The 18965-nt window shown below is 39.2% G+C and overlaps 1 protein-coding gene across 4 annotated transcripts; it reads right to left on the bottom strand.

The window, feature by feature from the left end:
- Positions 1 to 118: 118 nt before the first annotated feature.
- GLT8D2 (glycosyltransferase 8 domain containing 2) lies at positions 119 to 17234 on the bottom strand. 4 transcript variants are annotated; one of them, XM_082042979.1, is made up of 10 exons: positions 16857 to 17234; positions 13683 to 13778; positions 12622 to 12795; positions 12311 to 12479; positions 10676 to 10793; positions 8565 to 8649; positions 5425 to 5537; positions 4542 to 4708; positions 2779 to 2891; positions 119 to 1936 (listed from the first exon to the last, which is right to left on the bottom strand). In XM_082042979.1, the coding sequence occupies exons 3-10, from the start codon at positions 12731 to 12733 to the stop codon at positions 1764 to 1766; spliced, it is 1050 nt and encodes a 349-aa protein (XP_081899105.1). In that variant the 5' UTR covers positions 12734 to 12795; positions 13683 to 13778; positions 16857 to 17234; the 3' UTR covers positions 119 to 1763. The 4 variants fall into 4 exon arrangements, with proteins under 4 accessions (XP_081899105.1, XP_081899104.1, XP_081899107.1 ...); XM_082042978.1 differs by lacking the exon at positions 12622 to 12795 and adding an exon at positions 14800 to 14847 and having other exon boundaries at positions 16857 to 17219; XM_082042981.1 differs by lacking the exon at positions 12622 to 12795 and having other exon boundaries at positions 16857 to 17217.
- Positions 17235 to 18965: the final 1731 nt, after the last annotated feature.

The raw sequence follows: 18965 nt of genomic DNA, 5'->3' as shown, positions 1-18965 counted from the left end.
ATATCTATGTTGTGTGTTTTGGTCTGTAATCATTACTGTGTTTTACAGAACACTCTGCAGACTGTAAATAAAACTACCAGAAAATGATCGTCCTGCTCTGCACTGATGCAGCTTCACCTGAAACATTGTGTGCAGTTCTGGGCGCCACAAGATAAAAAGGATATAAAGCTGGTGTGAATCTCGGGGTTGTCATATGCAGGGACAGGAGTTAGACTTCATGATCCTTGTGGGTCCCATTCAACTCAGGACAGTCTATGATTCTATAATAAGATGCTTCTGTTTTGGACTGGACTCGAAACTTTGCCCTGATTTTCAGTTTAGTGGATTATTTGTGGAGGGACAGAAGCAAACCCTGGAACCATACATGTCCCTCCTGAAGCTCTGGGGAAGGCTCTGCTGGGGTTGGGAAGAGTGTTGGAGACTGTATCAAACCAAAGCAGATCCCTAAACTCGGTGCTTTTAAAACTCTGTAACTTTTACTATATACAGTGTTAAAAAGAGAACGTGCCCAGCTTTTGCTATGCTGACCTTTGTAGTCTCCTACAAACAGAAGTGAGTACTTGTTTGGATCATACATAATTATATTTACACACATTTTCCAATTTTAAGGAAAAAATTGATTCTGTGTTGAATTGCTAGAAGCAAACATTGGGGGGAAAGTGTTTCTAATCAGTGACCTCATGAGCTGACCAAAAAATCAAAAATATTGTCATTCTGAAGTGTTTTTTTCTATTCTTCTGTGCAACAACAACCCATTTCTTGAAAGAATTGTGACATGCGATGGAAAGTGGATTGTATGTGACAACCAGCAACGACCAGCCTAGTGGCTGGACCAAGAAGAACCTCCAAAGCACTTCCCAAAGGCAAACTTGCACCACAAAAAGTCACGGTCACTGTTTGGTGGTCTGCTGCCGGTCTGACCCACTACAGCTTTCTGAATCCTGGTGAAACCATGACAGCTGAGAAGTCAGCTCAGCAAATGGATGAGATGCATCAAAAACTGCAGTGCCTGCAACTGTCAACAGGAAGGGCCCCATTCTTCTCCCTGACAACATCGGACCGCACATTGCACAACCGACATTTCAAAAGTTGAACACACAGGGCTACAACGTTTTGCCTCATGCACCACATTCACCTGAGCTCTCGGCAACCAACTGCCACTTCTTTAAGCACCTTGACAACTTTTTGCAGGGAAAACACTTCCACAACCAGCAGGATGCAGAAAATGCTTTCCAAGAGTTCATCAAATCCCAAAGATGGGATTTTCATGCTACAGGAATAAACAAACTTACTTCACATTAGCAAAACTGTGTTGATTGTAATGGTTTCTATTTTGATGAATAAAGATGCGTTTGAGCCTAGTTATAATGATTGAAAATTCATGGTCCAAATCTGCAATTACTTTTGCACCAACCTAATAATACTGCAGGTATTTCCTGTGTGGATTTTTCTGCTGCCAGATATGAAAGTCTTATTTATAAGGAACTTGGATTAAAGCACACTGTCTGGCACCTCTGTAAATGTTTAATGAAAGTACTTCATTGTCAAGTAAACTTGTTTCCTCAACTTACATCAAAGCCAGAGTTACCTGAACTGTGTGACTGTCGCTCCATCCTCCCTCTCCAGCCATAAGCACACAAAACTTACATTTACTCATATATTTTAAAAATACTTAGTTTTCTAAAATCAGTTAATTATACAACATGTTGCATCTCAAACTATTGCATACCACAAAACATAGTGTATTCATGCATTTTTCAGTATCAGCTATCAGGACGAGTTAATTTGAACCTCCCTGAAGGGTCAGGAATAAACCAGTTTTCCCAGAGATCAGTGTGAACACTGGGATAGTCCCAAGGCTTGTATCTCCCATTCCAATGAAGTAATTTAGCTTCTTGAAGAAAATGCTCTGAGTAACGGGTATCAGGACTCCAGCCTGTGTGGGTACATTAAAAAAACAAAAACAAAACAACAAAACACCAGGCAGTTTTTAATGACAGAAGGCACTATAGAGTGAGGTAAATTCAGTTATGTTTTTCGAGAGTCTCATTAGTATGGTTTTATCTGTTCATAGACAACTTGTTGTACAATAGACTGGCTTTTTTTCAGCTTCATGCCACTCTGATGCAGAATCAGAAAAAAGTCTCAGCAAGTTTCCTCTCTCTTAACGCTTTTAACATCTTGGCATAGCCAGGCTTGAAAAAACAAAAATCCTTCTACTATTCATTTTACTATACCAGCTAAGCCGTTCTCTTTTTCCCAGGATAATTCACCATTCCCAGGTGAATGGTAACAACATCCTCCAGAATGCTGACTGCACAAACACTGCCAGGCATCCCATCTTCTTCTACTGGGCCTCCTAAAAGTGTCTTGGTATTTTTCAGCCTCTGTGACTCTATTCAGATCTTTCATATATTCTTTTCATAGTTTATGAGTATAGGTTAGCTGGTCTTCAAACATGTAACTTTGTCCTTGGTATTTTTCTTTTCTTTTTTAATACAATTTAATGACTCTTAGGGTTTGGGTTTTTCTTGTGGGGGTGCAACTATCTTGTTTTCTTAACCTTTAAGATATTTGCATAATGGGGAACCCCCACATTCTGCCCTGCCCTGAAGAAAGCAGGACTAATGAGTTTTGGGGAAGCAGGGGTTACATATTATGGGTCTAAGGTATGAAGTTATGCATTGAGATAAAGCAATGTAAGATCCTGTTTTGGAATCTTAACAAACCTCTCACTTTATTTCATTCCAGCTGCAAACAGTGTGAAGTTAAACTTACCAAGATGCCTTATGTGCCACATAGGATTAATAGTAGAATACTTTCCATGAAATACAATCAGCATTGGAGAGGTTGCCACACCTCCACCAAGGGTGCTACTGTAGAGGTTTTCCCTGCAAAAGGAAAACAAACAAACAAACAAACAAACAAACAGAGAAAATGCAGAAAATGTTCAAAACTTCAATCAAAGTGTCTTTAGTACAAAAGTCAGGAGTATTCTTGCAAAATTCAAACTCATTTTGAACAGACCAGCTTCCAGCATACTCCTCCCTAAAGCTGTTAATTGATTGTATTTGCAACTCCAATTCCTGTTGCTACCAAGCAAAGTGGCAGTCAGACCCAACATGAAGCCAAGTCGCTCTACACATGCCTATAGTCTGCAAGGCTGACAAAGTTTACAATAGAAAAAAAGCTGCTAATATAAAGGAATCAACCATATTTCAGCCTGGCTTAAGAAAATTTACATTTCCCTGCACTTCATTCCCTCTGTACTTCTTCCTCCCTGTCCCCCGCCTCAAGCTTTTAGACCCATAAATGAACTTCAAATCAGATTTGCCAAAGTCTAGTTAGTATCAACTAACATCTAAAGGATATCAGTTTCCTATTATTTTTGTGATAAATCCAAGGTTAGATAAAGCCAAATCACTGTAAGGAGAGACACTAGGATGTAGCAGGCAGATGTCTGGCCACAGTGCTCAAGCCCAGGCCAGCCAGTCGGCACGTGGGCAAAGCCACCCCACCGGTGGGACACTGTGCTGCTACCAACCCAACAAGGAGAAAACCTGGGAAGCACCGAGAGATGCTCAGAGGCTACAGAATAAAACCAAAATCATAACCTCCCCTCAAAATGGAGTTTCAACTGCTAAGCAATTTTTTTTCACCCTAATTTCAAAATCCAGCTAAAAGGAACATGAATGTGTTACTAAGGTAGAAAATCAACTTTATAGATAAAATTTGCAGTAAGATTCATGGAGTTTTTCCAAACTGTTAGAAAGCACAGCAATAACTTGTCAGGGTATGTTACGTAAGCAGAGTAAGAAAAAGCACCATTTGGCTTTTCATTCCTTCACAGGTGTCACTTGTATCTCTGCTTATTTATGAAACTAACAAGTCATGGACACAGTCCAACAGCACAAGCTTTTCAGTTTCAATTAAGCCTTAACTCAATTTAAATTCAGTCCTCTGCAGAGAAAGAAAGTAAATGTCAAGTTTGCAAATACAGGTTAACAGTGAACTAACATCAAAAAGAGAAAAGCGATTGTTTCACTGCATCATGACTTATTCATGGTCAATGCCAAAAAGATATCTTTCATGTTAAATTTTGTTCATCTATAGAAAAAGAAGTGTTTTCGATTGGTATTAAAGAAATATGGTCTCCAGTTAAAGTTTGGCTGACATTACAACAGGAGCAACTCCATACAAACAAGGAAACATTCATCGTTCTTTAAGCCAGCCTCAGGAAGGGAAGATCCTAAGTGGCTTGACCCCAGCTGAGGTTGGTCACCCAAACCATGAACCACGTGTTCTCAGTGTCCCTCAGGATTAAGTGTGGTTGTGATCAAACGCAAGACTAAATTTCTAGTGGCCATTTCCTGGTACACAATTGGTCAGATTTAAGCAGATGTAAATTCTGGAACACGAGTTAAATTGCTTTATGAGATCTCAAAGAAAGAATGCTTGGAGTTAAAAACTTAAGAGCTTTTAAACGGAAAATTAAACTGTAAACTCAGTATTAAAGTGCAAAGCAAAATTTCTACACATACTCTACATTTCTTTGCATCCACTTTTCCAACTGCTTTGTAATCCGTTGATGTTTCCATTCAGTCATGTTAGCAACAATTACTCCAGGATTAAAGGAGCAGGTGCTGGGGCTGATGCCAAGATCTCTAATTGCTTGCTTTCTGTAGTCCAGGAATCCCATGTACGTGTTCTAAGAAATAAAAGTAATTTAAAAAAAAAAAAGAAAAAAAAAAACATGTTTATCCCCTATGAATCTCTATAAAGATAAGTGTAAATGCGTCTCTCGACCACTCACACGGAGACTAGATCAGTGCTCCCAAAGCTGAGTTTCTAGATGATGGTTACCTGTTTGGATTTCCATATGACACAAGGCTGAAAGGCAGGATATTTCTGGCCACTAAATTACTTTTTCCACAGTATTGTTCTATGGGAGTTTGATAAGGCTCTTCCCTCACCACGTGTGTCTTTCTGTAGCTTATTCTAAATGATATAGCATCATGCTTGTACAGCTGTAAAGCTAGAGGGACTAAATGACAATTCTGGGGAACTCAGGTCAGGAATTAGCCTTCAAACACTATTTTCCTGAGTTATGTTCCTATTTTGACTACTACAAATCATGTATTCTGTCTTTATTAGATGTTCCATTAAGTGCTCATGATCTACTGACAGCAAAATACCAAACATAGTTTAGTAGAATCCAAAGAGCAATGGAGATTTAAATTATTACAGGAAACAACTCTACATAACACTGTATCATTACAGAGTTACTAAAAAAATTCTTAATTACCTGTAAAACTATTTTAAAACTATCAAAAAAGCCCCTATACATTTTCCCCAAAGTTAAAAAGTCATCTTACATTTGTGGGTAAACACATTCCTCATTCAAATTCCAAAATGGCATCTTACCTGCATCCCTACACTTCTAACCATTTCATGTGTAGAAGGCAAATCACAATCATCTGAAAAAGCTGCAGCATGTCCAGGAGCTAACTTAGTATCGTAGAGTTCCTGGATGTCACCTGGTTACAGAAGGTCAAAAGCATAAGAAGAAACCTACTTTAGTGCTACAGAGTTGAAAGGATAACTTCTATGCTCATACATTAATTACAAACACACCAATTCTAGGGGATAGCCTGGATATTAATGAAGGCTGAATCTTGTAATACGGTACAATTTTCAAATTTGAGTCCTGTACCTGGATGTCTAAGGTCTGTCTTTAGAGATTATCATCAGTATTCAATACATCCATATTCTGTTCTGAATGTCCAAAATCAGCTATAGCAGAAGCTGACTACACTTTTCAGAAGCCTGGTTACAGAGTTCGGCATTCATAGAGCTTGCCTTTGGAGGGAGAGGGCACAGGCAATTTTTCTGAGCCTCAAGTCCCATAAAAGTGCCACTTTAATCTCTTGCACAGACCAGGTTTTTCCTAGTGTTACTGTGTTTATACCTCCTAGTAAGATACCTGGATTCCCAGCACTGGCCAGATGAAATGTGCCTGTCACCCTTGACCATTCCTGCTGGCTTCACAGACCACCCAACTGCTTCCTGGTGGAGGGAAATAACATAATGCATAGGTATGTCACTCGTCATCTGACCAGCAGGTACCCAGGATGTGCCAGAACAGCTTCAGGGCAAGTGGAAAACACAGCACGGTCACAGTGATTCAGTGTGTCTGCATCGAAAGCCCCCTCCTATAGCCACCAGCTTTGCTGCTGGGCATGGGGGCCAGTCACAAGCTGAATTATCTTGGAAGGCCACATACAGCCCAGTAGCCTGAGGTGAGCTCATTAAAAGACTAGTAAGAGAAAACATTCTCCACAGTGGAACTGCTATTTCAGAAATAAGCAGAGATTGTTTATTTGTCTGAACTCATCAGCTGGTTGGAAAACTTGGGTTAGGACTCATGTCCCACCAAGAAATAGAATTTGAATTAATGGGACACTTAATTGTTGAAGATGGACATGTCTTACTAGGTATTTTCTCCCAATTTGAATAGCTTCTGCTTTTCAAGAGAAAAGCAGGTCAAAAAAAAAAAAAAAATCAAACTATTCTGGTCTGACACCCAATGTTCAGTATTATTTCATTCTTACTACTTTGCAGAAAACAAGGAACAACAAATAAATGATCCTGAAGTTAAACCCCAAAAACCCCGTTCACTCCTTACCCTGTCAGAAGTCTCATCCCCAGTGCAGAGACATCTGACAGAGAGCACAGTCTTACATTAGAACTAAGACACAGGGAGGAGCTGCCAGAACAGGCTCCTGCCCTCCCCCTCGCTCCCACATGTCCATCTTTATTTCCCTCTTGTGGGCCCTATGATTGTGTGGCTCAAGGCTGAGCAAGTTAGGCTGGCTGAAGTGAGAGAAAGAAAAGAAATTAAAAACAACAAAAAAGTTTGAGTCTTTTTTTTGTACCACTAGTCTTCTGCCAGGTCAACCAGCTGAATCAGCTTATTCTGCAGCTGCACAGCTGTCGATATGACACAAGTAACAGGAGGTGCCGGGGGACAGGAGAGGCCACTTCCAGCAGCAGCGGCCTGCCATAAGCTGTAATGCGAAATTGCACCATGAGCCTGTGGCTCCAGGAACGCTATCAGCTGACATAAGCTGGCATCCCCAAATGCAAGAGAAAGCCCTACCTCCCCTCTTTTCTTAGCCACACCACCTTGACCCCTACCAGGGAACTAATGAAGGCTGAAAGTAACCCTGTTCCTGGTCAATGCATGCACAGGTGCAAGGAGGGATGGCAAGGGAAGTGGTGGGCTCAGCTTAAAGTGCTCTTTAAACTGGAATGTAAATTAAGATGTTAAGATTCTTTCAAACAGCTAAATATTGCTCTTTGTTCAGACAGAACAAAACTAAAAAGCAGAGATAACAACTGGAAAAACACATGTTGAAGAACTGTTATATGAAGTCCATTGCAAATTAAAATGAGACAGGCAGAGCAGATTCATCATATTTTAGAAAGCAGCTAACAGGGGCCCCTTTAAGTGCAGATGTTCTTCAGAACATCTGCTACTAAAGAGACAAAACTATAGAAAGGTGCAGAGAAGCACTGGCGAATAAAAGTATACTATTGTCACGTGTAAATTCACTGATCTTAAAGTTCTTACAGCAGAGATTAATTTAGGCCAAAAAAGTTTATTACAATCAGTCCTTTCCAAAGGAAATTTTCATCAGAACATGCTTAATGTTTAACAAGGATGGGTAAAATGGTTTTGTTGTCCCTGTGTACTGGGCCTGGCTAGGATATAGTTAATTTTCTTCATAGCAGCTCGTATGGTGCTAGGCTTTAGATTTTTGACCAAAAAGGTCCTGATAGGACACTAATGTTCTAGCTTTTGCTGAACAGTGTTTGCACAGCATCAAGGCCTTCTCTGTTTTTCACTCTGCTCAACCCCACCCAGTGAACAGGATGGGGGGTGCGCAATAGGTTGACAGGGACACAAATGGGCAGATGACCCATGCTGACCAAAGAGAGATTCCAGACCACACAATGTCATGCTCAGCAATAGAAGGGAAAAGAGGAGATTTTGGGGGCATTAGCCAGTTTTTACTTGGGAACTAGCCAGCCATCAGTCTGCCCAGCAGAGGTGGTGAGTGATAGATCCTCTAATGAGATTTCTTTGTATGGAATTTTAACCCTCTTATTTGAGTAAATTCCTCTTGTTCTCAAGAAGAGCAATTCTGGATAAAGAACTGGTAATATCTGTGGGAATTCAAATACTAGAAGGAAATGCATGTTACGTACTTAACAATAAATACTGCAGCATGTAAGTGAAATCCCTATCTTTCAACAAATGACCAGATTCAATTAACCCATACATATAATTTTGATCAAAAGCAACTATTCAAAATATATACTGAGCAAAGTTCTTCTTCAGACTTTCCTTTAAATAAACAGATTATTTGTAGTTTTCCTGAGTGCAACACTCAAGCAGCTGCCTCAATTTCCACTAAAACTCATATTTCCAAATGACTGTAAAAGCTGCAATAACTTTGTTTTTAATTCTGCTAGAAACTGCTTTTTGGATGACAGCTTACCTTGAACAATGATATCATCATCCAAGTATATTACTTTCTCATGTTTCTGGATAAGCAAAGGAAGATAAAATCGAACGAAGTTCAGCTATAAAACAAAAAAAAATGTAAAGACTAAATGGTAAAGTTGTTTAATGCAGTAGTCTCACGTCTCTGTCTCTATTAACAATCAGTTTTAATTTCTCTCTTCATTGAGCACTAGCTAGCAATCATTTGCTTCCTCCCAGCTTTACCAGTATCTTTACTGGTATCTTGAACCCATTATTATTATTAATTCCTATTTTATTTGCTATGGCCCTAACCAAGCAGTCCAAAACAGCTGCCTCTTCACATAATTGTTTAGGTTGGAAGCGGCCTTTTGAGATCATCTTGTACCAACCTCTCTTCTCAAGCAGGGTCCACCCAAGCAGGCTGCCAGGGACCATGCCCAGCTGGGTTTTGAGTATGTCCAGAGATGGAGACTCAACAGCTTCTCTGGGCAACCAGCTCCGGTGTTTGACCACCCTTACCATTAAAAAAAAAAAAAAAAAAAAAAGTTCTTCTTGTGTCCAGAGATAATTTTATGTATTTTATTTTGTACCCGTTGCCTTTTGTCCATCCAGTCCAGTATTTAAAAACATTGGTAAGATCCTCCTAAGCCTTTTCTTCTCCAGACTGAACAACCTCAATTCTCTCAACTTCTCCTCGTATAAAAGATACTCCAGTCCCTTAATCACCTTTGCAGCCCTGTCTTGACTCACCCCAGTAAGCCCATATCTTTCTTGTACTGGGGAGTTTGGAACTGGACACAGCACTCCAGATGGACCCTCACCAGTGGTGGGTAAAGAGGAAGGATCACCTTCCTGGACCTGCTGGCAATGCCCTTCCTAATGCATTTTTACAACATACATCATAAAAAACACTTTAATAGTGTCTACTCTAAAGGAATTATTTGACTGGTGCCACAGATGTGGGATAACAACACCTACAGTAGCAACAAAGAACACAGCAGAGGGAAAGGGGACTGAGAACATAAAACCAAACATACTGATTCAGACGTTTTTGCCCAACACCTGCTTTCAGCATGGTCCTAAGCAGATGCTCAGTGAAAAATAAGAATAGAGCAAGCATCCAGAAAAGTCGCTCCAAGTATTCTCCTAGCTTTCAGCTGTTTTCAGCTCAAGGGATTTCCCGAACCGGCTGTGATCTGCCTAAATATAAACTTCAGTCCTCACTGAATCCCTGTCAATTTTTATTTTCACAAGCACTTACAGCAAGGAATTCTAGAGGTTTAGTCCTCATTGCATGAAAAACATGCAGCATTTCCTGTTTGCTCTGTGACTCCTACTAATTTAATCTAATGGCCATTAGTTCTTGCATTGCCAGAGACAGTGAGCAACCATCACCTGTCCAGTCCTCCATGCCGCTCAGTTCTGGGGACCTCTACTATTTTCAGGATAGAGGTAACATCTGCAGGCTGAACAGTTTCAACCCACTGATTCCTTTCATGAAATCTTTTCCATGTATTAGAAATGTCAAAGGCTCAGAGAAGGGCAGCAAGAACAAACATTCTGAACAGACCTGAACATTTTCCGGTGGTGCTATATCTCTTTCAGATAAGGGCATGAAGATTGCACGTAGTATTCTGGATTTAGGAAAACCACAGATTTGTATGGTGGTGTAATGATGTTCTCTATTTTGATCCATAGTCCTTTCCTAATAATTTTTAGCACCTGATTTGCCTTTACTGACAGCCAGTAATATTTGGATTAGTCATTAGTCTCTGAATTCACTCTGGACATGAAGAGAATGCAGCCAACTCAGCATCTTGAAGGCACAAAAAACACTACTAGATCATCCCTCTAATAATCTGTTAATATATTCTTAAAGATATGACACATTCAAGTTACCAAGTTTATGCCGCCAAATAACAAGGTCCCAGCAAGACACACAAGTTGCAAAGAGCTTGTTATAGTGCACTTTTCCTTCTTGAGTGAGGACTTACCATTTGAACCCAGTGTGGCTTCTCTGGCTTATAGCTCCCTGTATAATGTCACAGAGGTCTAGGACATTTTAAAGCTGGTAACAATCGTTAAAAACCCTGAAATTTTGTTATGTGGTGTTCATTTACTCACAGGCTGCAGTAGCTCAGGACGTGATGCATCTTGTCTGATTTTTCCTTTTAGTACCATAGGGTTGAATTCTACAACCTTAAATTTTATTTCTTTCAGTTTAGAATTTTCAATCCATTTTCTGTGATAAAAAGGAAGCAATAAAAGAAATATTGAGTGTGTGGCAAGTACTTCCAGTGTTAAAGTTCACAGACTCATAGGAGAAAAGAAACCTTGGAAGCTCACTTAATCTACTCTCTCCCAAGACAGATTCACTTATGTCCAGCTATTGCACACAGACATTTGTTTAACCTGTTCTTCAAAAAATAAACAAACAAAAAACCCAACCAATCAAGAAAACAAAAAACAACATCCAAAAAACTCAAAGCAAATCCCCCCACACCAATGCCAAAACCAAAGACTCCACATGTTGCCCAAACAACCCATGTTTCACCATTGCTAGTACTAAATGCTATTTTTCTAGGCTTTCTTGTTAAAGACCATTTTTTCTTATGGTATCTATTGTGCTTTACAAGCAGAGGTTAGTTTTCTCCCTTTTACAGTCTGGCATCCTTCAAGATGACTGCCACATCACACTTTCTTTGAACTAATTTTTTTTCATTATTTTGTCAGATTTCTTGACAGCATTGCTTATTGTTCTTCACTGACTCCTCTTCTAAGTCCTTCTTGAAGGCACCTAAAACTAACCACACTTTTTCTGATGCATTAGTAATGTCAGGAAGATCAGAAAAAGTTTCCTCATATCTCCTGTAGTCATATATGTCAACATGTGTAGCCACTTGCTCTTTTCTTTTGTTTCAGTGTGGTCAGTGATCAGTCATAATTCTGCAATTTTCCAAATGACTGCTACCAATCTCCTGCTTTATCCTGAGCCAGTACAATCCACTATTCCCATGTGCATTACCTTGTCATTACCTCTACTGAATTTCATCACATTTTACAGTTCGTTTTTCCAGCTCATCATGATCAGTTTGTCTTGTACTGTTCCTCAATATATCTGCTGTCTTTTTCAGCATCATGCCAATTGCAGACACATAAAGAACATTCTCCATTCTATTATCTAGGTTACTCATGAACTGGATTGGAAAAGCTCCCTGTGGAACCCCACTCATTACATCTTTTTCACTTTGACACAAATTGTGGGAACACAAGCTACAGAAGTGCAGTACCCAGAGGTGAGAACTTCTAAGAAATCTGCTTTAACTTTGGTTCACACCCTCACCCTCTTTTAGACAACATTTGGGCTCCTATTTATAACCTTTAATACACCCCCTTACTTGAAATTAAACAGCAAGCTTTTCTAAGTGCAGAGCCACAAAGTGGGACTGTGCCAAGTAAGCATGTATATACTTACCTTACCAGAGACCCTTCTGCAGCCAATCTACAAAAGGCAGATAGGCACAGGTATGGGCATGGCCTAGCTATTTCACACCCCTTTACATGAGTCAGTGCCTTGTGTAGGGCAAAATGGTCCTTTTTGCTACATGTAGAGAATCCTGGGGACTGCTACTGATAGCACTACCTCAATAAAAGGGAGAAACATTTCCCTGAAAAGTCTTCCAAAGTCTATGGCCAAGCTAAGGAGCACAACAACCTGGTCCTAAATCCAGCATGAAACAATATGAGGCTGGTGTATACCGAATATGCGGGATGGTAGTCTTCAGCCCAACTATGTAGAACAAAACATCAGCCTCTGTGTTGCTGTAGATGCTACTGATTGCCGCTACAGTCGCACCCATTCTGCCCGCAGCAGCGCAGATTACAACTGGGATTTCTTCTTCTATTTCCTCAGGACTCTCCAAATCAACTACAAGAAAGAAAACTATGCATTATAACAGAAAATTAAGAATCTTTTTATATCAGATCTGGGTCACAGGAATGAGTATGTAGTTCTATAAGCAGTGGAATCATACCATAATCACCCCATTTCCTTACCACATCCTACATACATCCATATCTGGCAAGGAACACAGCACGAGCTGTCGCTAATCCAGAACTACATGCAGGTTGACTGGACTGTTGGATGCCTCCAAACAGAATATATAACAGAGTTCTCGGCATCTTCTACTCAGCAGGGGCACAATTCAGCCTGTCCTCCTTGTAGCTGCTTATTCACATGAAACCTGAAGAAGTTTGAATATCTTTGAGACTTCTACTTCTCAGTTATATTTAGTACAAATTGAACAATAGGTTCCAAAATTATCAAAGGAAGGAGGTAAGGGGAAGAGATGGTGCAATTCCATGAGCTTCACTTCTTTGGAAAGCAGGCTAGAAAGGAAGAGTGCAAAATTTTGTACTAGCAGAAAGTTGCTAATGTCAAAACGAAAAGTCTAAACAACACTGAGTCAGCTCACATTACTGCTAAGGAAGATTTTTACTCCTAGCACTGATTAACTTATAGAACTTATTAGGGATATATTTAGACTGGTTAACACACAACCATTAAACTTATTACAGCCCAAACAAAAATAAACTGAAAAAAAATGTTTATACCAAGACAGAGTTTGTTTATCTCAGGAACAGCGAATAAGCTACTAGTACAAACATTTAATGCCAGTCCAACTGTACCAACCCTAGCAGCTTTCTGTCACTATAGACATTTCAGCAAAAACTTACGCTGTACAGCAGGTCAAGATTTGATGATCTATCTGAAATGAAAAGGTAGGCCAAATGCATTCCCAAAGGGGCAAATTCTGACCAAAGTTTATTATCACTTGACAACTCCATCACTGTTCAGCACAAAGATGTACTCCAGCTCCCATCTATATTAGTGACATCTGGATAACAATTTGAATCAGAATGACAATTCTGAGTCATCACTATCAATCTCCTACTATTTTATTCAAATAATTCAGAAGTTAAAATTTCCACATCTCAGACCATATGCAACAGCATGAGTAGCTCATCTAGCAGGACAATCAGGATTCAGTAAGACCAAAAGCACTGTTCAAACAAAGAGATAGGAATATAAAACAAGAATATAAATGAAACAGAACTGCAAGTCATTTACCTGTTTCATTCTTTAATGCAGATGGCACTTGGTGAACTTTGTTATATAGAATGGCACAAACAGTTAAGACAAGAAGAAACAGTAAGATCTGGTTAACTGAAACAAAATGGAGAATTTGTTAACAATCAGTATAATAGCTAATTGTCCCAGTACCTTTAAAAAAAAATCCATTTGCAACCATTGCATATTACTTATGTTTCCTGTGTTTATCAAATTCACCTTTCTATTGCTATTTCATCAAGCTAAAAATATTATGTTAAAAACATAATATTAAAATCAGTAATATCTAAACAAAGCACGCAACAGCAAACACCTTACTGTATATTCTGATTTGTAGCTCCTAATACACTGTCTTGTACAAGTTTAAGTTATTCAACATAAACCAACCATGAGCAGGTGCAAGGACAGTTCAGAGTACAGCAGGGAAGAAATACATTACCATCATCAATAGTTACTTTGATGATGGGAGTTGTTTTTATCAGACTACTTCATTGCTTTTGCACCACCATAAAGGGTATTTAAGGTGTACAAAAGAGCAAAGAGAACAAAGTTTTGAACTATTTTAATCAAAAGGGACAACTGGACAGAACTGGGCATGAGAATAAACTGAAGCTGGCAATATACATCACCAAACCTGTACTCATTTAAACCAGATGAGGAGGCAGCCCATTGACTTCAGAGAAATTTTGGTTGCATAACTGAAGGCACACACTGCTTCGTTTTTAGTTACTGACCCTTAAAACTGATGAGAACCCCTCAACTGCAAGTGTGAACAGTATTAATGTGCAAAGTTCTGTAAAAAAGACGGGTTCAGTGCTCTAGACAAAACCCACATGAAAACAGAAGCTACCATCACTCTCAGTGGGAAATTCCAGACCCTTCAGTCTCATACAGTAAAGCAGTGAGTAATTTTAAATCAATGGGATTTACGGCAGTACTTATCTGACTTACTTAACAGCAAAAGGCTTATTTGTATACTTAAAATTAAGCATAATTTAGCAAAACTCCAACTATAAATTTGCATGCAACTGTGGCAACGGTTGCATGAGAAATTGCATTTAACATTTCTGTCCTCTTTTAGAAAACATATATTTTGAATGTTTTTAATCTCCCTTACTTTTCTTTAAAAGAGCCATGATGTGTCCTGTTGGATGAGAACTGTCACCTGTGGTAAAATAAAAATTTAAAAATAATTTTTTTAAAAGAGAGAGAGAAATCATTTATATCAGCAGTGAATACCTGTTAGTTATTTTGGGAACAAGGTTTTACATCATCAAATTTTCCTGTTGACTTGGTAAAACTGAACTCTACCTTTGTAAATAACTTTTTTGGAACAAATAACTAATATTCTGGGATAAAACTATTACATATTCTAATTTAAGCTACTAATACATTGAAAAGAACAGCATTTTAATAAATTCCATCCAATCACCTACATCAGTAACAACTAAGGTTTTTAACACATGTAACATATTTTAAAGAAGTATTAAAATGCTCACTGACACAATTTGTAAATACATTTACATTTATCACAGTTTCAACATAAAACATAGTAACAATCACAAATGCTAATCTCTTGCTGGACTATATTCCCAAACATATAGAAATCTTATACAGAAGCACTGTCTTCAGATTCAGAAAATTTCAGAGCAATAGTGAAAATACTTTTTAACAGCAGTATCCTTCCATTAACAGTGAGGGGGGATTTTGTGCAATGTGGCTTTTATTTAAGCACATTATTTGTGATGCTGAAGAAAATGAGGTAGCTTTCCCTAAAATTGTACTTCTAAACCAGACCCAAGAGTGGCCACAATCTTATGCCCGAGGATGAAACATAATCCTTAAAGCACAGGATTATGAGAAAAATAAAATTCACTTGAATTCTGGACTCAAAAATACTGTTTACGAAGGAAAAACAAACAAATCAACAACAACAACAAACACAAAACAACAGAAACAATGACAAAAAAGGCAAAACAATCCCCACAAACAAAACACAAACAATTAAACAAACCAGTAAAAAACAGTTCTAGAAGTTGGGGCAGAGCAGGGGAAGGGAAAATACAATTACATGATCTAGCCTTTATGCCGTGGTAGCCATATATAGAACAGAAACTCATTTTTCCTGTTTCCATACATACAGATATGGACACATTACAGCATTGGTAAGGAAACATGACAGTTTATATGCATACATAAAAATGAAATGTATTCCAGCTCCTTGAGAAGACAGATGGAACAGCAAGAATTCTTGAAATGTGAGTCACAAAACTGAACACCTCTCATTGGTTAACGCTCAAATTCAGGCAGCATCCTGAATTAGTCTCTGTTTTGACTAGCAAATTAAATGATAATAAAATATGAATAAAACTAAGATGTGGCTTTGTTTACAAACCACTTATATTCACATGTATTTAGGTCCTAACAGATAACTACATCGTAGTGAAAGTATTTCTAAGAGAAAGTCCTTTCGCATCTGCAGTACTTATGTACATTCCAGCAGCCCATTCTCTTCATGTGGCATTAATTTACACAGAGAGGAAATCAAGCTTATCAGTCAGAAAAAAAAAAACACTGCTGAGAAAGTCCTCTCATGCATTATGCACATGCATTGTCTTCTTAGCCATTTTAAAAAAGTCTACTTGTTTAGGTAAGCAGAGAGACAACAGAACCCCTTCTTGGAGTAACTTTCTAACATCACTTTAGGGAATCGCAATCTTCCACTAATTTCCATAGAGCTGACTACTGTTTTTAATTAACATTTGTAATAATGGTGACAAACAATACTAATAATCCCTGCAAGATGAAAGCTGGATAGGGACAGCTTCATGGTATCTTCAGAAATTATTAAATCAACATAAACTGAACCACATTTTAAACTTTAAAATACAAACTTGGATAGACTCTCGTGCAAGTTTGAGTTCTAAAACTACACCATGTCTAAGCCTCAGCAAATCAAATTGATTACCCACTGATTTTTAAGCAACGAGAGGAATATATGTTCCCCTGCAAATATTTGCTCAGTCTTTTCTGACTGTAGACATTAGTTCCTGGAACCTGGCAGTCCCTAACTCAGTTGCCAAATCTGGTAACAAAATGAGGGGCTGCAAAAGGGAAAGCTCAGAAACAGTGACATTACTACTCAGACATTTCCTGCTTAATTAGTCTTTTTACCTTCTCAAAGCAGCACAGTATTCGGGACTCCTCTCTCCTGAAGAGCTGCAGAGCTACTCACTTGGATCCTAGATAACCCACAGCTGTAAGCACTCTTGCCAAAGCTTCATTGACCATCATCCTCCTTTGAAGTCCCCCACGCAAGGGCCTTAGAGGGCACAATAATGGTTTCAAGACTCGATTCCTTTTCCAAAGTCTTCAGAGTTTACTTTGGAGTTGTGCTGGTTTCCTTTTCTTTTTCTGCTGCTGAGGAATAGCACAGAGTCCAGACGCTGCACTGGAGGAATGAGAGCCCATAAACCACTTCCAGATGTGCAGAACGACGATGCAGCCCCAGATCTGGCAAACTTGCCTCAGAGCTTCAGCTAGCAGATTGCAAACAAATCCCATAAGACAAAAAGTCTTAAGGGGGTGGGGGAAAGAGAAGGAAACAAACCTTTCCAGAAGTTACTTGAACAGTCTGCTTGCAAGATAGCTTTCTAGTCATTATTTACAATAAATGTGAACAGATAAGTAGTGTGCAAAAGCCAAATGACATGCCAAACTCAAACTGAAAGTTGAAGTTTTTCCAGTGTCTGTTTGCAGAGCTCTTGCTAGTCAAACGCTAAGGGAAACTTGCAAAATCCACCTCTGAACATACATTTTGACTCAAATAATCTAATTGCAGAATCTTTCAGCAGTTTTGGTTTAGATTCAAAGGGACCTGAAATCTAAGTAACCAGCACACGCTGATACTCTGTCTTCTAAGCGATCCTGGAATACTTTTACAGTTTTATTTCTACATCACTTCTTTTATTGAAATTCGCTCCCTCCCTTTTAGCAGCCTCCCTTCTATACGATAAAACACTGTTTTGTCACAAGACTCTCATGAGTACTGAAAGAAGAATAATAATATTCAATTCTAAACTATTTTTAATATTTTTAGCATGAGGCAGTGCAAAACTTAGGAGGAGGAGTTTAAAAATCTTAAGTATTTTAAATGAAGTTCCATTTGCAGGAACTGAAAACGTGAGTTTTCAACTGTACATCTTAAACATGCCAAAACTGTATTATCTGTGTTTGATTTTGTACAGGAATCCATCTTTTGCAGAGCCCCTTGAAGGAAAAATAAATGAACATCTATACATACAGTTCTGTGTTTCATTCAGATGGCCACAACTATTGCTACTTTTTCTGTACGTTTTTAAAAGCTGTATTTAGCCTGTGTTCATCAAAACCCAGCCACGTTTTGTTCCTCTCCCTTCCATTTCTATACGCAGCCTGAACAGAACTAAGATGCACACACCTGTATGAGCCTGGGGCATTGTAGGAGAGATGGGGACAGACTTTTTGGGTGGGCCTGTTGCGATAGGATAAGGGCTAATGGTTTTAAACTGGGGTAGGGGATATTCAGGCTGGATGTGAGGGTTAAGTTTTTTGCAGTAGGGGTGAGGGAGTGCTGGAGCAGGTTGCCCAAAGAGGTGGTAGATGCCTCATACCTGGAGACATTCCAGGCCAGGCTGGATGGGGCCCTGAGCAAACTGATCTAGTTGAAGATGTCCCTGCTCTTGGCAGGGGAATTGGACTAGATGATCTTTGAAGGTTCCTTCCAACCCAAACTATTCTATGATTCTGTTGGGCCCACCTGCTTCACCTCACAGCAACCCTTGTACTACCAGCAACACCTTCTCTGGATTTCCCTCAGCCTCGTATGTTTATATTCTCACTCAACACCCCCTAACACGGGAAAGATTACAGCTTGTCATAAAGAACGAAATCTTCGGGTTTACTCAGATCATCCGCCAACTGTAGAACTGAAACCGTGTTCCTAACCTCAACCTTCAAACAGCCACTCATTTCTTTCTCAGATGTGTCCCTTGCAGGCAGCATACCTCGCCTACCACTTGCAAGCTAATAACCCACTACACGTTTCTGAAGGTTTGAAGTAAGACCTGGGTGCCCTAGGCTGAACACCACACACACCACAGCGGTGGCAAACAATGATAGGACAAGGGGTAATGGGATCAAGCTGGAACACAAGAGGTTCCACTTAAATTTGAGAAGAAACTTCTTCTCAGTGAGGGTGGCAGAGCACTGGAACAGGCTGCCCAGGGAGGTTGTGGAGTCTCC

The sequence above is a fragment of the Streptopelia decaocto genome (genome assembly GCF_964273445.1).
Source record: "Streptopelia decaocto genome assembly, chromosome: 1".
In the NCBI taxonomy this organism is placed as follows: Eukaryota; Metazoa; Chordata; class Aves; order Columbiformes; family Columbidae; genus Streptopelia; species Streptopelia decaocto.
This window is presented reverse-complemented; position numbering and strand designations above follow the sequence as displayed.